This window comes from Chroicocephalus ridibundus, chromosome 20, assembly GCF_963924245.1.
Source record: "Chroicocephalus ridibundus chromosome 20, bChrRid1.1, whole genome shotgun sequence".
NCBI lineage: Eukaryota > Metazoa > Chordata > Aves > Charadriiformes > Laridae > Chroicocephalus > Chroicocephalus ridibundus.
In genome coordinates, this window is record NC_086303.1 from 7,064,357 (window position 1) to 7,081,975 (window position 17,619).

Here is a 17,619-nt window from a genome sequence, read left to right on the forward strand (position 1 = left end):
CCCTCTTTATAGAGCTCCCGGAGCTCATCCCCTCAGCAGTGGGTGCAGCGATGCAGCGCACCTGGGCTCCTCTCCGGCCCGGCAGCAGCACGGCTGCGAGCCCGCAGCCCCCGCTCCCCCCCACGGGGACAAGCAGTGCCAGGGCTGGGGGCCTGGGGGACACCACCCAGCCCAGACCCCCGACACCGGACAGCTCGCCCCCCTCCCCGGCCCTGCAACCATCACCCGATGGGGGGGACGCGTCCATCCCTCCTGGGGGAGCCCTGGGGGGGACGGGGGGGGAAGGGGTGTGCACCCCTCGGGGTGCCGGGCTGGGCCAGCCCCCGCCCCAACCCCTCCGCTCGCAGCCGGGGCGATTCCCCCCACCCCGGGCATGCCGCAGCCGGGACCCTCTGCGGGACGCGGGGCCAGGCGTTGCTCCCACCGGCCGACGCTGCGGGGACCCCGGGCTGCGGGGCCAGAGGCGGCGCCAGGAGCCGCGCCCCGTCCCCCCCCCAGCCCCGCGCGGGCGGGCCCGCAGGGCGCACGGCCCCTTTCGCTTTCGTTTCCCTGCGGGGCCAGCCCCGGCCCGGCACAGCCCGGCCCCGCACGGCACAGCCCGGCACAGCCCAGCCCGGCCCGGCACAGCCTGCTTCGGCTCGGCCATGCCGCGGTTCAGCGTGGCGGAGGCCAGGCGGTGGGGGGATCAGTTCGTGCAGTTCCTGCGGGACACGGGCCGGGAGCAGGAGAGCCGGCGGGACACGCTGCGCAGCGTCTACACCCAGGAGTTTCGGGGCAGGTGAGAGCCCTCGGCCGAGCCCGGGCAGCATCGCCTGGGACGGTCCCCCCAGCCAGCATCATCCATTCCCCTGGCCAGCACCACTGGTACCTGGCCACCATTGCCGGCCCCTGGCCAGCATCACTGGGGCTTCATGTGGTGTGTCAAGCCAGCTCCGGCCAGGAGCTGGGTGTGAGGGTGGCACTGGGGAGGCACTGGGAGGTGGGGGTTTCGGGTGCTCTCCTCCGTTCCCTGCCTGGGTGGGATAGAGAGCATGTGCTTACCGAGCAGCTTGGAGACACCCGGACCAGTTAAATTCAAGTGCAGGGGCTCCGTTCTCTCCAGGCACGGAGGACACAGAGCAGCATTGCCGGGCAGCCTGTGGCCCGCTGGGCTGTGGATGGAGTGAGTGGCAAAACTGCCTCTCTGGATGCCAGCCCTGTGTACCTCCAAGCCCCACCATCTCGCCACAGCCCTGCTGGGATGTTCCCTGGCTGCAGGGACCCACCTGGCAGCCGCCTGGGTGCAGCGGTGGGCGCCCGCTGTGCACCATTCTTCCTGTTTCACCCCGCTGACACCGGTCATGCTGGCCCCTGTGCAACGTCACCGCTGTTAATCATTGGCAAAGATGGGGTCCAGCCCACGTAGAACCTCTCTCTCTCGTCTGTGCAGGACTGATACAAGGATTCCCAGCTTCTCCTGCATCTTGTACGCGCTGAAGGTGACCCAGCGGGCCCACGTGCACGGGGAGTCTGTGCACTTCAAGAAGGTGAGGGGGGCCCCAGGCTGGGGCTGCGCAGGGGCTCCCGCGCCCACCAGGGCTGGCTCCATGGGAGCCCCTGACCCTGGCAGGACCCCGGGGCCACACTGATCCCGGCTGCTCCTCGCAGGAGAAGAGGCGTGTGGTAGTGGCAGACCAGTACCGGAGACCCAGAACAAATGCACAGACGACAGCGTCCGCATCTGCCTCAGGCCAGCAGCCTGGCTCCGCTCCGCGAGTGCCCCAGAGCCGTGACAAGAAGCGGTACGAGCAGCAGCACCCTGCCCACGCCTGCCCTAGCACGGCCCCGGGGACCCCGGCCCCAGCTGGGGAAGCCTGACCCTCTCTTCCCGCAGGGCTGAGCTCAAGCATGGGGTGGAGATCGTCTCGGAGCACGACCAGGGCAATGGGAAAATCCGCTTCCCGGTGGTGCCTGGCGAGCCCCAGACGGTCACCCTCCTGGTGCAGAACCACGGGGCGGAGGCCGTGACGCTGCGCCGGTGCCAGCCACGCCAGCAGCGCCGGGAGTTCTCCTTTGCGGACGAGCAAGGGGTGACGCAGGGCCAGTCCCTGCTGTTGCATCCAGGTAGGGCACCGTCCCCTGCCCTGCACCCTGCCCCGCCAGGGGAGAGGAGGGACCCAGCTCTCGCCTCATTGCATCGCAGGCGGCACGTACCCCATCCAGGTGCGGTGCCTGGCCACCTGCAACGGGTACTTCCACACTGTGCTGCTCTTCGAGTTCACCAAGGAGCCGGACAAGCCCTTCAGCATCAGGCGCCACATCGCTGCCGTCGCCGAGAGCCAGCTGGCCAAGGACCTGGGGCCCTCAGCGCCCTTCCAGCCATACCAGGCCAGCCTCCGGCACCCTGTCACCGTCATCACCGAGGACGGCATTCCCCCTGACAGGTACGTGGCAGTGTCACCTCCTGCCATCCCGCACGGAGGGCCCTGGCCTGTTCTCTGGCTGGGGCAAGGCTCAGCTTCTTGGGACCTGGCTGTCCGGCACCCTGGGACAGTTCTGCATCCCTGTGCAATGGCTGGTGACGGCAGGGTTGGGGACACTCTGCTTGCCAGGGCTGTGGGTGGTTGCAGCGCAGGGGGAGCCCAGGCCTGTAGTCCCTGTGGCACCGCTGTCCCCTCTGCCCAGGTCCCTGAAAAATGACCTGGAGAGGGAAATCCCTCTGGGCATCTACCAGTACCCGAAGAGCCTCAAGGACATGATCCTGTTCGGACCCAACGCTAACACCGGCTCCCGCTGGGCTGCCATGCAGTGAGTGCCACGGGGTGGGCGCAACGCCGCCCGGCCCTGCACCTCCCACCCGCTGCCCCTTGGCCGGGGTGTCCCTGGGGCACGGTGATGTCTCTGCTGCCCGCAGGTTGCTGCTGAAGGCCCCCCTTCAGGCTGGGAACTACCAGCAGAAGTTCCAGCTGCTGCTGCACCTGGAGGAGATCCAGATGGAGGTGGCCATCCGGCGCTACGACATGCAGGACGTGCCCATGGTGCAGGACAGGGGGCTGCTGGTCCTCGACGTGCGTAGCGGGAGCTGGGGGGCGGGAGGGGTGCTGGGGCTCCCGGGGTGCCCAGCGTCATGCCGGCCGCTTGCCACAGGTGCCCGGCGTGGCCGAGAACCGCCCGTCTGTGCTGAAGGGGGACCACCTCTTCGCCCACCTGAGCAGCGAGCGGGACCACTCCCCGCTCGTGCAGTACAAGGGCTACGTGCACAGTGTGGAGCTGGAGAAGGTCAAGCTGGGCTTCTCCTCCAAGTGAGTGCTGTCTGGCCCCGGCTGGGCTGGCGGGGACCTGGCAGCCTTGCTTGGACGCGCCAAAAGCCAGGTGTGGGCCAGGGAGGGCGGGGGGGAGCATCCCCGTGCTCTGCTCACACCGCTCCTTCCCAGGCTGCAGAAGAAGTTTGTCAACAACCTGAAGTTCGACGTGACCTTCACCTTCAGACGGCTGCCGCTGCAGGTCCAGCACCGGGCCGCAGCCCTGGCCATGCAGCGCGGCTTGTCCAGCCTCCTCTTCCCCACCGCCTCCTGCCACAAGTCCCTCTTCCCAGGCACCTTCCAGCCCCGGTGGGTCCCCGCGCCTGCGGGATGGGAGGGGACGGGGACCTGGGAGGGGACGGGGACCCGGCGCACTCAGCCTCTGCTGCCGCAGGTGGTTCGACCGCAAGCTGCAGGCGAACGAAGAGCAGTGCAGAGCCGTGACGAACATCGTGACGGGGATGTCCAGGCCAGCCCCGTACCTCATCTTCGGCCCCCCCGGGACTGGCAAGACAGTCACCATCGTGGAAGCCATCAAGCAGGTGAGTGGCCAGGGGCCAGATCCAGCCCCGGGCATCGCTGCCCACCCTGGCCCGTGGGACTCAGCGCGGTCGCCCCCTCCTCCCACCTAGGTATGGACATGCTTCGAGAATGCCCGGATCTTGGCTTGCGCCCCTTCCGGCAGCGCCTCAGACCTGCTGTGCCAGCGCCTCATCAAGGACATCGCTCCCCGGTACATCTACAGGCTCATCGGCAGCTCCAGGAACTACCAGGAGGTGCCTCCTGATATCAGGGTAGGTCCCTGTCCCTTTGTCCCACGGCACGGCCGGGCTGGCACCCCCAGGGAGAGCAGGATCCCACCGAGGACTTGTGTTTCAGCCCTGCTGTAACTGGGACGATGGGCAGAGCTGCTACGTGTACCCGAGCAAGGATCACCTGCGGCGCTACCGGATCCTCATCACCACGCTGGTGACCGCGGGAAGGTCAGAGGACCTGGGGGGGTCCCCACCACCCGCAGTGGGTGGACCCAGGGCTGCCTTGCACCCGGACGGCGAGGGCAGCCCCGCTGGGGCGCAGCGCGGAGGGGGTACAGAGGAGGATGGGTGGCAGGGGATGAGGGAGGGTGAGGGCAAAGGCAAGGAATGACGGCCAGCCGGGGCAGGGATGCCAAGGCAGCCTCACTCCACCTCTCCCCCAGGCTGGTGTCGGCCAACTTCCCTCCAGGGTTTTTCTCACACGTCTTCATCGACGAGTGCGGTCACGCGATAGAGCCGGAGAGCGTGGTCGCCATCGCAGGTGAGTGGTGCCCGGCTGCCATCTTGGGGACCAGCATCTCTGCATGGCCCAGGGACCCCCCTGACCCCCTGTCCCCTGCTGAGCTCTCCCTCTGCCCAGGGCTCCTGACCGTCATGGACCCGGAGACCAACCCCAACGGGGGGCAGCTGGTGCTGGCAGGAGACCCCCAGCAGCTGGGCCCTATCCTGAGGTCACCGCTGGCCATCAAGCACGGCTTGGGTGAGCGGGGAGAGGGGTGGGAGCGCTGCTGGCGCCCGGGGGCCAAGCAGCCTTGCAGGGAGCCACAGGGTCTCGCTGGGCGCAGGCACCTCGCTGCTGGAGAGGCTGATGCTGCACAACCCCCTGTACAAGAAGTCGAGCGCAGGATACGACCCGCAGTTCGTCACCAAACTGCTCTGGAACTACAGGTGGGGGATGGGGCCAGCGCGGGGACGGGCAGGGACGGGGCTGCTCTGCTGAGCGCGGCTCGGCACAGGATCTGTGCGGGCACCCCGGCTCCCCAGCACCTCGTGGTGCCCGGCTGGTGCGGGAGAGGGCAGCGCACCCCCTGTCCCGCGCATGGTGCCCGGAGGGTGCTGGGGCCACGCGGCAGCCGCCCTGGGCACTGTCCTGCCTCTGCCAGGTCCCACGAGGCCATCCTCAGGATCCCCAACGAGCTCTTCTACGACAGCGAGCTGAAGGCCTGTGAGAGAATCGAGCCCGATGTCCGGAGTCTGTATTGCGCCTGGGATGAGCTTCCCAAAAAAGTGAGGGGGGCAGCAGGGACGGGGCCCGGGGCAGCCCCGAGCCGCAGGCGGAGCAGAGCCCAACGCTCTCCACCCCCAGGGCTTCCCCATCATCTTCCACGGGGTTTGCGGGGAAGATTGTCGAGAGGGCACGAGCCCTTCATTCTTCAACACGGCTGAGATCGAGGTGCTCGTCCACTACCTCAAGAAGCTGCTGCAGAGCCGGGGCAAGGGGGGCTGCCCCAGCGTCTCGCCCAAGGAGGTCGGCATCATTTCTCCTTACAGGAAGCAGGTGAGGGGCACGGCTCTGCGGGCAGGGGACGGGCAGAGAGCTCCCCAGGGGACAGGGGACACTGGGACGGATGGGCAGCCCCAGGGCTGGCCCACGAGGACAGCTGTGTGGTGGCTGGATCGTGCTGCGTGCCTCCCCCCAGGTGGAGAAGATCCGGAAAGCCATCACCTCCCTGGACCCTGTCCTGCGGACACTGCAGGACATCAAGCTGCTGAAGGTACGGTCCTGGGCGTGGCAGGAGAGGAGCCCACCCCAGCCCGGGGGTGCTCCCCGGCCCCTCACCTGCTGTCCCTGCCCCAGGTGGGCTCCGTGGAGGAGTTCCAGGGCCAGGAGCGGCGCGTCATCCTCATCTCCACCGTGCGCAGCTGCAGTGAGTACTTCCAGCTCGACCAGACCTTCAAGCTGGGCTTCCTCAAGAACCCCAAGGTACCGTGCTGCCCCGAGCAGACCCGTCTCCCTCAGCACAGGCAGGCAGAGATTCTCCGGGTGCTGCGCACCGCACCGGAGCTGCCTGCACCCAGGTGGGGCTGGGGAGGGACCGAGAGGCGCCGCCGCAGGGTAAAGCCCTGGCTCTTGTTCTCTTTTCAGAGGCTGAACGTGGCCATCACGAGGGCCAAGGCGCTGCTGATCGTGGTGGGAAACCCGGCCGTGCTCAGCAAGGACCCGCACTGGCAGAGGTCAGCTTGCCCGCCTGCGCCCGGCCCCCCCACACACGCTGCTCGCGAGCCCTTCCCTGCTGCCAGCGGATGGTGCCCGGCCATGCCAGCGCCACGCAGGCAGCGAGGCCAGTGCAGGCAGCGAGGCCAGTGCCGCCTCCCGCTCACGCTGCCCTCGCTCTGCGCCCGCAGGTTCCTCAGGTACTGCAAGGAGGAGGGCGGCTACAAAGGCTACCCCTACGAGGACGAAAGCGCGGCAGAGGATGGCCTCGCCACCGACCTCCACACGCTGCGCCTCAGCGATTAGCAGCCAGGTGAGCAGGGCTGGCAGCTGCCGGCGGGGCGAGGGGCGGCAGAGCAGCCGTGCTGCAGTGGCACCGAGCCCGGCGCGGGTCCGTGTGTGCGAGGGGCACTGGGCGGCTCCTCCTGCAGCAAACGCGACAGGGCTCAGGACGGGCTCTCGCTTAAGGGCTGCCTGTCCCCTCCCGAGACAGGGGCCAGCTCTGCCACGGGGTTTCTCTGCAGGAAACCCGCCTGGGAAAGGAGGAGAAGCCCCGTGGAGTCCCAGCACCCCTTACCCTGCCCCTGGCCCGCAGCAGCCGCCTGCTCTCCCCCTCCTTGGTCCCGGGGTGCTCCGTGCATCCCTGCGGGGATGGGGTTGAGCCCATGGGGCAAGGGGGTCCTGCCCAGGGCACGCACCTCCCCTTGCAGAGCGGGGCTGTGCCGGCGCTGCACTGGAACCACTCCCCATTTTAAACAGTTTTTGATACGGCCGTGGAAAGCTGATCGCCTGTGACTGGTCTCACCGTTCAGTGAATGGCTTAAGCGAGAGTCCGGCCTCGGAAGTGCATCACTGGGTGCGTGGAGGAGCTCAGAGCCGCTGCGGTGGGTGACCGGGGTGCAGGCAGGGACCCGGCCAGGCGCTGGGTCTCCCCACCAGGCAGCTGCCTGGCCCGAGAGCTGGCACGGCCACGCAGGCACACTTCACTCTGTTTCCCTGGAATAAATGTTTAGATAAAAACGGTGTATTGATGTTGTCCTGGGCCCTGCCCCGACCTGCTCCGGGCTGGTCACAGAGGAGGGATGGCTCCAGCAGTGACGGTAGCATCTGTCACACCAGGGACTGGGTACGGCTGGGAAACGCCCACCCGGCCCTTCCCACGTACGCTGCGCCCTGAGTCTTACCCAAGCACACGGTGACGAGCCCTGATCCTGCTCCGAGCCCTGATCCTGCTCCAGCAGCTGAAGCGAGAGGGGCTGGGAGCCAAGCAAGCCACCCCCACAGTGCATGGATCCGGTCCCCAGGCAGCAGCCTGGGCCAGCCCAGAGGCATGGAGGACAGCCAGAAGGATGCCACGCAAGCAGAGTTACAATTACTAAAATACCAGTTTGCATTTATTCTCCCAATTATGCAGTTCAATTTACTGGTGCTACGTCCATGACCAGCGCAGGCTCGGGGGCGGCGTTGCCGGCAGAGCTGGGCAGAGGCGCTGCCCCAGCGCGGGTCCTGGCAGCAGAGCGCTTCTGGCAGCAGCCAAGCCTGGCTCCGCACGCAGACGGGGCTGAAACCTGCCCTGGGCAAGTCTGTACAAAACCCCGGTGTGTGCCGCCCGCAGGGCCGAGGGGAGCGGGCAGAGCACCCCAGGGCCCAGCAGACCCCCCAGGCGAGCAGCGGGCAGCAGCCAGCGGCACCTCCCGCTTCCGTGGCACCTGCCCGGAGCCAGGGAGGAAGAGCAAACGCTGCGACAGTCCCCACGGGAGAGGCTAAACCAGGGAGATCGGTACAAAATGGGGCAACACAGAGAGCTACGTAAATGCCTGGCCCGTAGAGAGCAGCAGGGACTGAAGGCACTGGCCTCTCACGGCCCCAGGGCCACGCAGGGACACCCCCCGGGCTTGGGTGGCAGCTCTCGAGCAGAGGGTTCGGGGCAGGTACTGGCACCGCGGGGTCCCGCGTCGGCCGCCTGCAGCGGTCCCTCCCCGGGCAGCGGGTGCAGGCAGCTGCCTCCTGGCCGGCCGGGCTGCTCAGAGCAGCGGGCAGCCCCTGCGCTTCTTGTTCTTCCGGACCTGCAGGCCTGCGCGGGTGGCCATCTCAAACACCTCCCGCACGCCCTCCTTCGTCTTGGCCGAGCACTCGAGATAGCCGAAGGCATTGATCCTGTTGGCCATGTCCCTCCCCTCCTCTGGCTTCACCGGCTCCTAGAACACATTAAAAACATCGCCAGAAAACATCAGCAAAAGCGCAGTGACTGCCCTTGGGGCGTCCAGCCCTTAGTGCCAGGATCCGGCACAGCAAAGGGGAGTCCCAGCAAGGCGGCACGGGACGAGGGGGGCCACTGGCCGAGGCAGCGGGACCCAGGGCTGCCCCCACCTGCTTCATCTTCGCCAGCTCCCGCCGCGTGTGCTCGTCGTTCCGCAGGTCCTTCTTGTTCCCCACCAGGATGATGGGCACGTTGGGGCAGAAGTGCTTCACCTCCGGCGTCCACTTCTCAGGGATGTTCTCTGCAACGAGCACACGTGGACCACCCTGAGCCGAGGGGCTGCTCCCCCCCTGCGCCCCTCGCAGCTGCAGGAACCGGCACTGGGCTTTTCCCGTGGGGAGTGGAGAGAGCTCGCCCCGCGGCATCCTCCTCTCCCACCACCTCCACCAAGCCAGCACGTTCCCAGCATTTTCCTGGAGCACGCGCAGAGCCAGGAGATGGAGGGGAGGGGCAGCACGGGGGCTTCTCGAACCCTGGGGGGTTTAACACCCCGTCCTGGGGAGCCCCAGGTCCCCCCTCGCTCCCTGATCCCTACCGAGGCTATCCGGGCTGTCGATGGAAAAGCACATGAGGATAACATCTGTGTCCGGGTACGAGAGTGGCCGCAGCCTGTCATAGTCCTCCTGTCCCGCCGTGTCCCACAGGGCCAGCTCCACCTGGGGGGGGGGAGAGGACGCGGCTCACAGCTGGCAGATGGCCCGGCAGGAGCCAGCAGGTTTATCTTCCTCAGTTGTAGCTACAGTCTTCCTCAAACTGGGGCAGGTTCAGGGTGACCCAGAAACGCAGGACCCGTGGGGCTCCCCCGAGCGCTGCGGATGCGTCCGAGCCCCGTCGACCAACCCACGGGGCAGCGCCGGGCGGTGGCACTGCCAGCGCGGGACCGCAGGGGCGAGGGGACGGGCACAGCTCCAGCACCCCGCGACGGTCCCTACCTGCTTCCCGTCTACCTCTATGTCGGCAATGTAGTTCTCGAACACGGTGGGTACGTAGACCTCGGGGAACTGGTCCTTGCTGAACACGATCAGCAGACATGTCTTTCCGCAGGCACCGTCTCCCACGATCACCAGCTTCTTCCTGATGGCCGCCATCGCTGCGGGGACAGGAGCGGGTGAGCGGGACAGAGCAGCCGTGGGCAGCCCACGCGCCCACCCCTCCCTCTCGCTGGGCCACCACCCCAACGGCTTTTCTGACGACCTCCGAGTTGCACACACCCACCGCTTTTATTTCAGATTATAAATTCTTCAGGGCAGAAACTGTACTCCAGGTTTCACCCAGGCACGTTCGCCGGCTCCCAAATAATCTGATCAGCGGCAGGAACGTGCCAAGCCGAGCTCTCAGAGGTCCAGGCGAGCACGACCTGTGCGCTGGCACCCGGTGCCGCGCTGGCCCTGTCCCAGCCCGTTTGACAAAGGAGCCTTTGCCACACAATCGCTGAGAGCCGACGCTGGCAGCGGCAGCGGGAGGAGCTGCCAGCCATCGCTCAGCAAACAGAGCCGAAACCCCGCGGTAAAGCAGGCTGCTTTCTGCCCCGAGTGAGAAGGACGCAGTCCTGCAAGTACAGCTACGCCCTCGCACCCTGGAGCTGCAAAAGGAGATTACAGCCAAGCCTGGGAATCGCCCGGGATGATGCCATGGAATGTCTGCCACGGCGCCCGAACGAGGCATGAGAAAATCAGCCGTGGTGGGATCACATCCCTCCCCGACCAAAATCTCTTGCCCATCCCCAGCTTCTCAGATACTTCAGTCCAAAGAGCCGGACCCACTCCCCCGGCACCCGCGGCGCACGGCCAGCCCCCATCCCTGCAGAGACCCCGGGCAAGACGCAGGACGGCAGCTCAGGTCTAATCCCTGGAGAGGCACAGGCTGCTCTGCGGGCTGGGGGACAGAGAGGTGACAGAGAACTGCTCAGAAGGCAGGGACGCTCCCGTCCTCCCACTGCGAAGGTCAGGAAGGCCCGGCCACCGCAGGCTTTGCATCGCAGCGGGGCACCAACACGGAGCCCTGACAGCCAGGCGCCTGCCCCCCCCCGGGGCAACCACACCCGCACCCGTCCCTGAAAAAAAAGAAGGAAAAGAGAAAAACCCGAGGAAGGCTGCATCATAATTAGCTGCAAGTGAAGGATTAAGAAATGAGACTCAGTGGCTGAGTCACATTTCAGGAGCAGCCTGGAGCGAGCTCCTCTCCTCCGCGCACTCCGCAGGTCGCCGCCAGGCTCCTGCCCCAAGGAACCTCCCCGCGGCTGGCACACAAACCCCCGGGGACCTCGGGGGCCTCCCCAGCTCTCGCAAACCAAACTGCCCTACTGGCCATGGGGCTGGGGCAGAACAGAGGAAGGTTTCCCCCAAATCCGGGCCAGACCCTGCCGCAGCCCCAGGTCTCTGCAGGGTAGGAGCACTTTGGCTCACAAGCCAGAGCAGGAATGGCTGGTGGCTGCTGAGTGCTGTGGAGCTGTTAACAAAAATAGCAAAACGGCACTTGTAAGGTGAGAAGAGCGAGGACGAAGGGCCACGTCCGGCAGGATCTGGCGATCCTCAGCATTAAAGACACATCCCAGTGGAGCAGCGTGTCCATACAGAGGACGAGCACATTTGTGCAACGCTAAAGTTGCGGAAAAAACCTAAAGTGCCCAAAGGGTCCCACTGCCAGGGGCTGAGTGCGGAGGGGAAACCCCGGCACGGCTCCTGGCTCCTTTCCTTCTGCCCTCTGGCTCCTGCCTGGCCTGCCTTATCCCAAGGAGACGCGGTGTTTGGGTTGTGAAGGCAGATAAAAGGGCCGGAGGAGTCTGCTGCCTCCTGACCACTTGAGGAGGGAAAGCTTTCGAGGACAGCGTATCCCTGGGGACACAAGAAACCCATCACCCCACTGCAAACTATCCTCTGAGCAAAGGCTCGTCCTCTCTCCAGCCATCACCTCCACGGCACGGAGAAAGGAGAGCTCACGGGCAAAAGCGGCTGCTTACTTAGAAAGCTCCTTTGCCCACCGCAAACTGTGATTTGCTGCTTCGCGACTCTGTACCTCAAAGACGGACGGAGGAAGAAACGTGGTGTGGGACGCGCCGCTATCTGATCACAGAGCAGAGCAGGAGTCACAGCTGCAGCACAAGGAACAGCCGACACCGGGGAGGCAAACACCCGCTCCCGGACGGATGCGGAGACCTGCCCGTGCCGTCTGCCCATCCCACCTCAAACAAAGCCAAGCGGTGTTGGGCGCACGGTGCTGCGGGAGCGCGGCCGGCACGGCGAGGAGGGCGGCAGCTGCCCGGACTCTCGCTGCAGAGGCTGGGACGGGCTGGAGGAACCAGAGATGCTCCGACCCCAGAAGAGTCGCCGCACCCAGAGCTCCTTCCCACGGCTGCCGGTGTCCACCCTGACCCGGGACGGCTCCAGGCGCCGGCAGCTCCCAAGCCCGGCATGATGCCGAGTGGTGACTCAGCGGGCAGAGGCACTGTCCCCACCCGAAATCTCAGCACGACTCATTCCATTACTCACGACAGCGGCCCAGAAATAGCCCATTACCAACCCGGAGGCGGCGTGCAGAGGCGAGCGGGGTGAGGAGGCTGCGAGCACCATGCTCCTCGGCGGCCAGCGGGGCTGCCCCGTCCCTGCCCTCGCCCGTGAGCCAGCGGCACCAGCGCCAGATGCCGGTGGCATCTGCTCGGGGAGGGATTAGCTCCTCTGCCAGGGGAAGCCTTGTCACTCTGCAGGACGAGGCCGGTCCCTGGGACAGGGGTGCCCGATGCAAAGGGCCTTGCACTGTTCCCAGACCGCGATGGGATAACAGAGAGTGGAAAACGTGGAGCCAGCCCACATCAGACGTGGAAATTCAGATTTTAAACTCTTCCGAGTGTTACCCACCCTGAGCCACAGCCCAGGGTGCCCAGCCAAGGGCAATCCCACCCGGCCCCGACGTGGGCGTGAGCAGCCCTTTGGGTGCCTCACTGCAGATGCCTCCTGCTCATCCGCAGAGATAACGAAAGGCAGCAGTGACTTCGCACCGGCACCGCCAAACCCCGCCGGGCTCCCATGGCGGGCATGGGGGATGGGCACAGGACCGGTCCGCGCCGCCCGTGCTGACAGCACCGGCCTGACCCTGAGCCCGCAGCTCCTCCAGCACACCGAGGAATCGCAAAGTGAGACCAAATTGCTCTGCCCTACTTCCCAAGCAGCTATTCTGAAGCCACCACCATCCAACCAGGCAGCGCTCCAGGACAGCCCCTGCGTTATTGGCCTCTCCCAGCTTCGTGCCTCAAAATGTGAAGTTCCTGCTGAGCAGGAAAAGGGGAATTCCTCTGGCAGCAGGATGCGTCCATCATCCAGTGCCTGCTAGGGAACCTCAGGAAATGGCAGAGAAAGACGTTAACGCTTTGAAGAAGGAATCGCACAAGGGACAGAAATCTTTCAACAGACCTCCCCGGCGAGTCTCGGGCTCCCCGAGCCAACAGAGGGGTTTTGTTCTGAAGCAGAAATTCCCAAGCGCTGCTGCCGCTGCCGGCCGCACCCCGGCCAGACCCGTCGCACCACCCGGCAGCCAAACCAGCTCCTTTCGCTGCTGCCCACAGCCCTGCCCGGAGGCACGACCCCGCAGCCCGGGTGGGGGGCACCGCGCTGTGCTGGGAGCAGCCCTCTCGCCGGGACACCCCCCTTTGCAGGGACACCCCCTCCCACAGGGACACCCCCTCTCTCTCGCAGGGACACCCTCAGCGCTGCCGGCACAGCAGGGCCAGCTCCCCGCAGATGTCCCACTCCAAAACCTCTTTGTCCTGGAGCAGCGGCGGAGAGCGGGGCAAGGAGGGCCCAGCCCCCAGGCAGCACTCGAGCAGCCGCTCCCATGGCCCCGGTGATCTCCTCGCCCAGGGGTGGGAGAACAGCCCCAGGGTGTGTGTTCCTGCCCTGCTGAGCTGCCACCAAGCATCTCCTCACCGCCTGCCTGTCAGATGATTGGAAAATACATCTCTGCCCCGGCAGGTTTCCCGTCACTGCCCTCGGACTGCAGGCGCAGGGAACAACCAGCCCATTGCATGCAGCCCCGTCACCCCCAGCCCCATCACCCCCCAGCCCCATCACCCACCCGGATCCCCCGGCACCATGACACAATCACAGAAGGAAAACCACCTCTTTGAACAGACCGAGACCTTCCTGGCATTGCTGTGTCTTCAGCTCTGCTAAACTTTTCAATGCTTTAACAAACAAAAGCATCCAAGTGCTCGGTTGGACTGGTTTAACTCCCGTTTGGGAAGGAGCCGGGCTCACACAGCACAACGGGCTCAAGGTGTGTAACTGGATCTCAGAAACCCCAAAAACACACCTCCAGCTCAGGCTGTGCAGCCTTGAATACAGAGGAGACCCACGGCAGCTCGCAGCATCCCGAGAGCAGGGAACTCCAGCAGGGAACACAGAAAATGTTTTCTAACCAGCGCAGCCAAGGACAAGCTGTCTCCACTTCTAAACATGGCCCTGTGTGTGCACAGGGCTGCTGCCACCGCCCCAGCACGCCAGGCGAGGGCACCTCGGGACAGGCCTCCGGAGAGGAGCCACTGGGCAAACAAGAGCCGCTTTGGGCAACCCCGCGCCACCATGGGCACTGCCGCAGCCCGGGGGGCGCCCCCCTCCAGAGCCCCCCGAGCAGCTCTCCTCCCGCCCCGCCAAGGGGTCACGGCTCCCGTCAGCACAGGCTGGGACCTGTCCCCAGGTTAAAGCAATTGGAAGGGGACTGAAGGCGTTTGGGACAGTGACAGAGGCACAGGGGTCACTCGCGCGTTACCAGCAGAAAACCCCGCAGTGCTGTTTCACAACAGGAACGGCTGTAGCCGTAGGACTTGCTGGCACAGGCCGTGCAACGAAAACAGAGTAAACTTCCAAATTAAAATCTGAGAGGTGTGCCCACCGAGGGGAACTTAATTTGCCGAGACATCTAAACGATGGCCAAGCAGCACAGGAGAGGTGTCCCGGCAAGGGTCTCGGGTAGCAGAGGGACTCCTACGCAGAAGCAGAAGAAAGTTCCAAAAAGGGCCTGAAGCGAAGAGCGATGCCAAAGGGAAACACAACGGCCAGGGCACAACTTTGGCCCCGAGCTCCCAGCAATCGCAGCTTCCCGACGACGGCAGCGGCGCCGGTTTTGGCACAGCAGCATCCGCAATTCCAGGCTCCCGCAGCCCCGGCCAGGCCAGGCTGGGCATTGCTGGGAGCGCAGAGACCAGCCTCCAGCCCTCGCTCACGCCAACAGCCATCGCGACACCCCCAGCACGACCCACACCCACAGGCAACGCCAGGGCCTGCGGCTCAGAGCCCCCCCGTCCCGCTGGCCACCGCTGCACCGAGCGCCGAGGAAAGCGGTGCATTTACCCCCAGGAGAGCTGCCTGAAGCCACCTTAAAACCTAGACCTGCCATACCCAAATGCCGAGCGATCATCAAAGAAGGGGCTCAAACTCAGTGCTTGATTTTTTCCTGAAACTGAGAGCTATTTTGGGGCGTGATGAGGCAGCCTGGCTTCACCGCACGCCCAGCGCGGCAGCAGGGCGCCGCTGCCCAGACCCACAGCAGGGCGGCCAGGCTGGCCTCTGCTCACTGCTAAAGCCCACAAAAACATCCACAAGCAAAACAGAGAAAGGGACTGGGAACAGAAGAATTTTAAAGCCTAAACAAAGCTTGAACCACAAGTGCTTGAGCTTTGTGGGACAACGCTGCCTGCCCTTACCTCCTTTTCCAAAGGACATCATGCCATGTTCTTATTTTACCTCCCGCGGAAGTGACAGCCTTCCCAGGCTCACGGCAGACAAGTGTCTTGCTGAAAGCTTCACATAACATGGCACAATCTCAGCGGACGCCTGTACTTGGGCAATGCCTGACTGCCCCGGGGCCAATCAATATTTGCTAATACATTCCTTACTTTTCATGTCAATACGCCTCTCCAGCGCAAACAGCAAGTTAGGAGGTGAGCCTGGTTAAACGCTCCCGATAACCTGTTGGAAGACAGTGACTTGGCTTATTTTCCGCTTAAAAAAACGTTTCCCTGGAGAAGCTGTAGTGGTCAGGAACACGGACCCAATCTGAAGTCCATAAAATCTCACATCGTCTCTACCTACACTGCCTGTAGCTGAGAAGGAGGCGCTGAACATAAACTGAAACTGTTCGGACACCAAAAGGCACTCGGCAAAATGAAAATAAAATGCCCCTGGTCTCAGTGAGACACAGAGAGCCAAAGCCACGGCCCCCCCGTCTCCGGCTGCGCACCCCGAGCACCTTGAAGCAACCCGGCATCACGCTGCCGGTTTCCCGGGGGTGTCGAGAGCCTGAGGCTGGATTTAGGGGGGTTGGCAGCCGCCGGAAGACTTGGCTGCCGGATTGTTAGTGCTGGAAACGGCCGCGCAGTCATGCTTTTGGAATGCTCCCTTGCTCCTAAGACATTACACAATTGTTTCTCCTCCCCGCAAGCCCCCCTAATATAAATGTTTAAAAATGAGCTCAGCAGTAAGCAAAGGGAACTTTTTTCCTTTTTCCGAAGAAAACACAGAGTGGCTGCTCCGTGAGCAAGGCCGCGCATGGGGACGCTGCTGAAGAGGGGGGTGTGGGAGGGATGGGGGGGACGGGGCAGCAGCCCCTGGGCTCTCACCCCAGCCTGCCCTGGGTCGGTCACTGGCTGGGGGGCAGCGGGGAGCCCCATCTGGGCGGCACCCGTGAGTTGGGACCCACAGCCCAAGGCCACCCTCGAGGGATGACCTGCGGCGGCCAAACTGCTGCTGACCCATCCCTGCCCCACGCCCAGGGACCCCCACCCCATCCCAGGGACACCCATCCCGTCCATCCCCACCCAATGCCCACCGGGCCCCACCCAGCCCAGCTGGGGCACCCACACCGATGTCCTGCTCCCCCAGCAGCGCCCTGCACCCCACTCCCCACCCATAACCCCACATCCCAGTTCCCCCAGACCTCACCAGTAACCCCAGATGCCAGTTCTGACCCCACCAGTACCCCCAGACCCCAGCTGCCCAGCCCCCAGCACTGACCCCAGCCCCCTCTCCCCCCCACCCCAGCACTGACCCTACGCCCCACCAGTAACCCCACACCCCAGTTCCCCCAGACCTTACCAGTACCAGCAGCCCCACACCCCACCAGTAACACCACACCCCAGTTGCCCAGACCCCACCAGTAACCTCACACCCCACCAGTAACACCGCACCCCAGTTGCCCAGACCCCACCAGTAACCTCACACCCCACCAGTAACACTGCATCCCAGTTCCCCCTGACCCCAGCTCTGACCCCACACCCACCAGTAACCCCAGGCTCCAGCTCTGACCCCACACTTTACCAGTACCCCCACACCCCAGTTTGCCCAGACTCCCCGCCCCCCCCAGCAGTGTCCCCCGCCGCTCAGCCCCCCCAGACCCCGCACCCCAGCCCAGCCCAGCCCGGCCCAGCCCGGCCCAGCCCGCACCTCTCGTCGCCGCCGCCGCCGCCGCCCCGCTCCCGGCCCCGGCTCCGCAGCGCGGCTCGGGCGGCACCGCCCCGTCCGGGGGCCGCCCGCGGCGGGCGGAGCGGCAGCGCCGAGCCCGGCCCAGCCGGAGGAGGGGGCCGGGGCCCTGCCCCTGTCCCAACCCGGCTCCGGGGACCCCCGAGACCCGCCGCCGGGTCCCCGCGGAGCCGCGGGCGGGGGGTGCTTCCGTCCAGCCCCGGCTCCCGGAGGGCTCCGGGCGGGGAGAGGGGCGATCCCGGCGCTGCCGCTCCCAAACCCCCTTCCAGGTGGGACCGAGAGCAAAGCTTCGCCCCTCCCCAGGCATCCCCCGCCGCCGGAGCGCCGCTCGGGGAGGCGCCTTTGCCCCGTGGCGCGGTTCTGGTGGCGCTCGGGGGGGCCCAGCAGCAGAGCCCCATTGCGCCCCATCGCACCCCCTGTGCCGCCCCATGGGCTGCTCGAGGCAGGCCCCGTTTCCCACCCAAACGAACACAGCGGGGGGTGCGGGACATGCCCTGTCCCCCAGGATCTCGAGTCCCCTCCGCAGGGGCGCTGGCAGAGGGGGGCTGCGACACCCCAGGGCTGCGGGTCTCCTTGTGCACCACGGGTTTCGGCTGCTCCCCACGACGCCCCGGCTGCAGCGCTGAGTCCCTGTGGCTCA

General features: G+C 65.6%; 2 protein-coding genes across 7 annotated transcripts; one reads left to right on the forward strand and one right to left on the reverse strand.

Moving 5' to 3' along the window:
• Positions 1–550: 550 nt before the first annotated feature.
• Positions 551–7,492, forward strand: MOV10 (Mov10 RNA helicase). 4 transcript variants are annotated; one of them, XM_063356582.1, is made up of 22 exons: positions 551–778; positions 1,430–1,526; positions 1,648–1,781; positions 1,874–2,103; positions 2,183–2,423; positions 2,665–2,787; positions 2,894–3,047; positions 3,127–3,281; positions 3,414–3,590; positions 3,676–3,823; positions 3,914–4,075; positions 4,161–4,264; positions 4,480–4,577; positions 4,677–4,796; positions 4,882–4,984; positions 5,200–5,323; positions 5,403–5,594; positions 5,737–5,811; positions 5,895–6,020; positions 6,183–6,271; positions 6,443–6,564; positions 6,741–7,492. In XM_063356582.1, the coding sequence occupies exons 1-21, from the start codon at positions 645–647 to the stop codon at positions 6,555–6,557; spliced, it is 2,901 nt and encodes a 966-aa protein (XP_063212652.1). In that variant the 5' UTR covers positions 551–644; the 3' UTR covers positions 6,558–6,564; positions 6,741–7,492. The 4 variants fall into 4 exon arrangements, with proteins under 4 accessions (XP_063212652.1, XP_063212651.1, XP_063212648.1 ...); XM_063356581.1 differs by having other exon boundaries at positions 6,745–7,492; XM_063356578.1 differs by having other exon boundaries at positions 6,776–7,492.
• A 196-nt stretch (positions 7,493–7,688) lies between these two features.
• RHOC (ras homolog family member C) lies at positions 7,689–16,964 on the reverse strand. Of its 3 annotated transcripts, none has more exons than XM_063356595.1 (5): positions 16,944–16,964; positions 9,444–9,601; positions 9,047–9,167; positions 8,622–8,752; positions 7,689–8,449 (listed from the first exon to the last, which is right to left on the reverse strand). In XM_063356595.1, the coding sequence occupies exons 2-5, from the start codon at positions 9,597–9,599 to the stop codon at positions 8,276–8,278; spliced, it is 582 nt and encodes a 193-aa protein (XP_063212665.1). In that variant the 5' UTR covers positions 9,600–9,601; positions 16,944–16,964; the 3' UTR covers positions 7,689–8,275. The 3 variants fall into 3 exon arrangements, with proteins under 3 accessions (XP_063212665.1, XP_063212662.1, XP_063212664.1); XM_063356592.1 differs by lacking the exon at positions 16,944–16,964 and adding an exon at positions 15,206–15,339; XM_063356594.1 differs by lacking the exon at positions 16,944–16,964 and adding an exon at positions 15,398–15,472 and having other exon boundaries at positions 7,690–8,449.
• Positions 16,965–17,619: the final 655 nt, after the last annotated feature.

What these genes read in the sequence shown, in the direction of transcription:
- MOV10 (XM_063356582.1), top strand. Translation starts at nt 645, where the DNA reads ATGCCGCGGTTCAGCGTGGCGGAGGCCAGGCGGTGGGGGGATCAGTTC. An exon ending in CAGAGCCGTGACAAGAAGCG is followed by an intron (nt 1,782 to 1,873) that starts GTACGAGCAGCA and finishes CTCTTCCCGCAG; the next exon opens with GGCTGAGCTCAAGCATGGGG. An exon ending in AAGCTGGGCTTCTCCTCCAA is followed by an intron (nt 3,282 to 3,413) that starts GTGAGTGCTGTC and finishes GCTCCTTCCCAG; the next exon opens with GCTGCAGAAGAAGTTTGTCA.
- RHOC (XM_063356592.1), bottom strand. Translation starts at nt 15,227, where the DNA reads ATGATGTCCTTTGGAAAAGGAG. An exon ending in CGACAGCCCGGATAGCCTCG is followed by an intron (nt 8,753 to 9,046) that starts GTAGGGATCAGG and finishes TGCTCGTTGCAG; the next exon opens with AGAACATCCCTGAGAAGTGG. An exon ending in AGCTGGCGAAGATGAAGCAG is followed by an intron (nt 8,450 to 8,621) that starts GTGGGGGCAGCC and finishes AATGTGTTCTAG; the next exon opens with GAGCCGGTGAAGCCAGAGGA.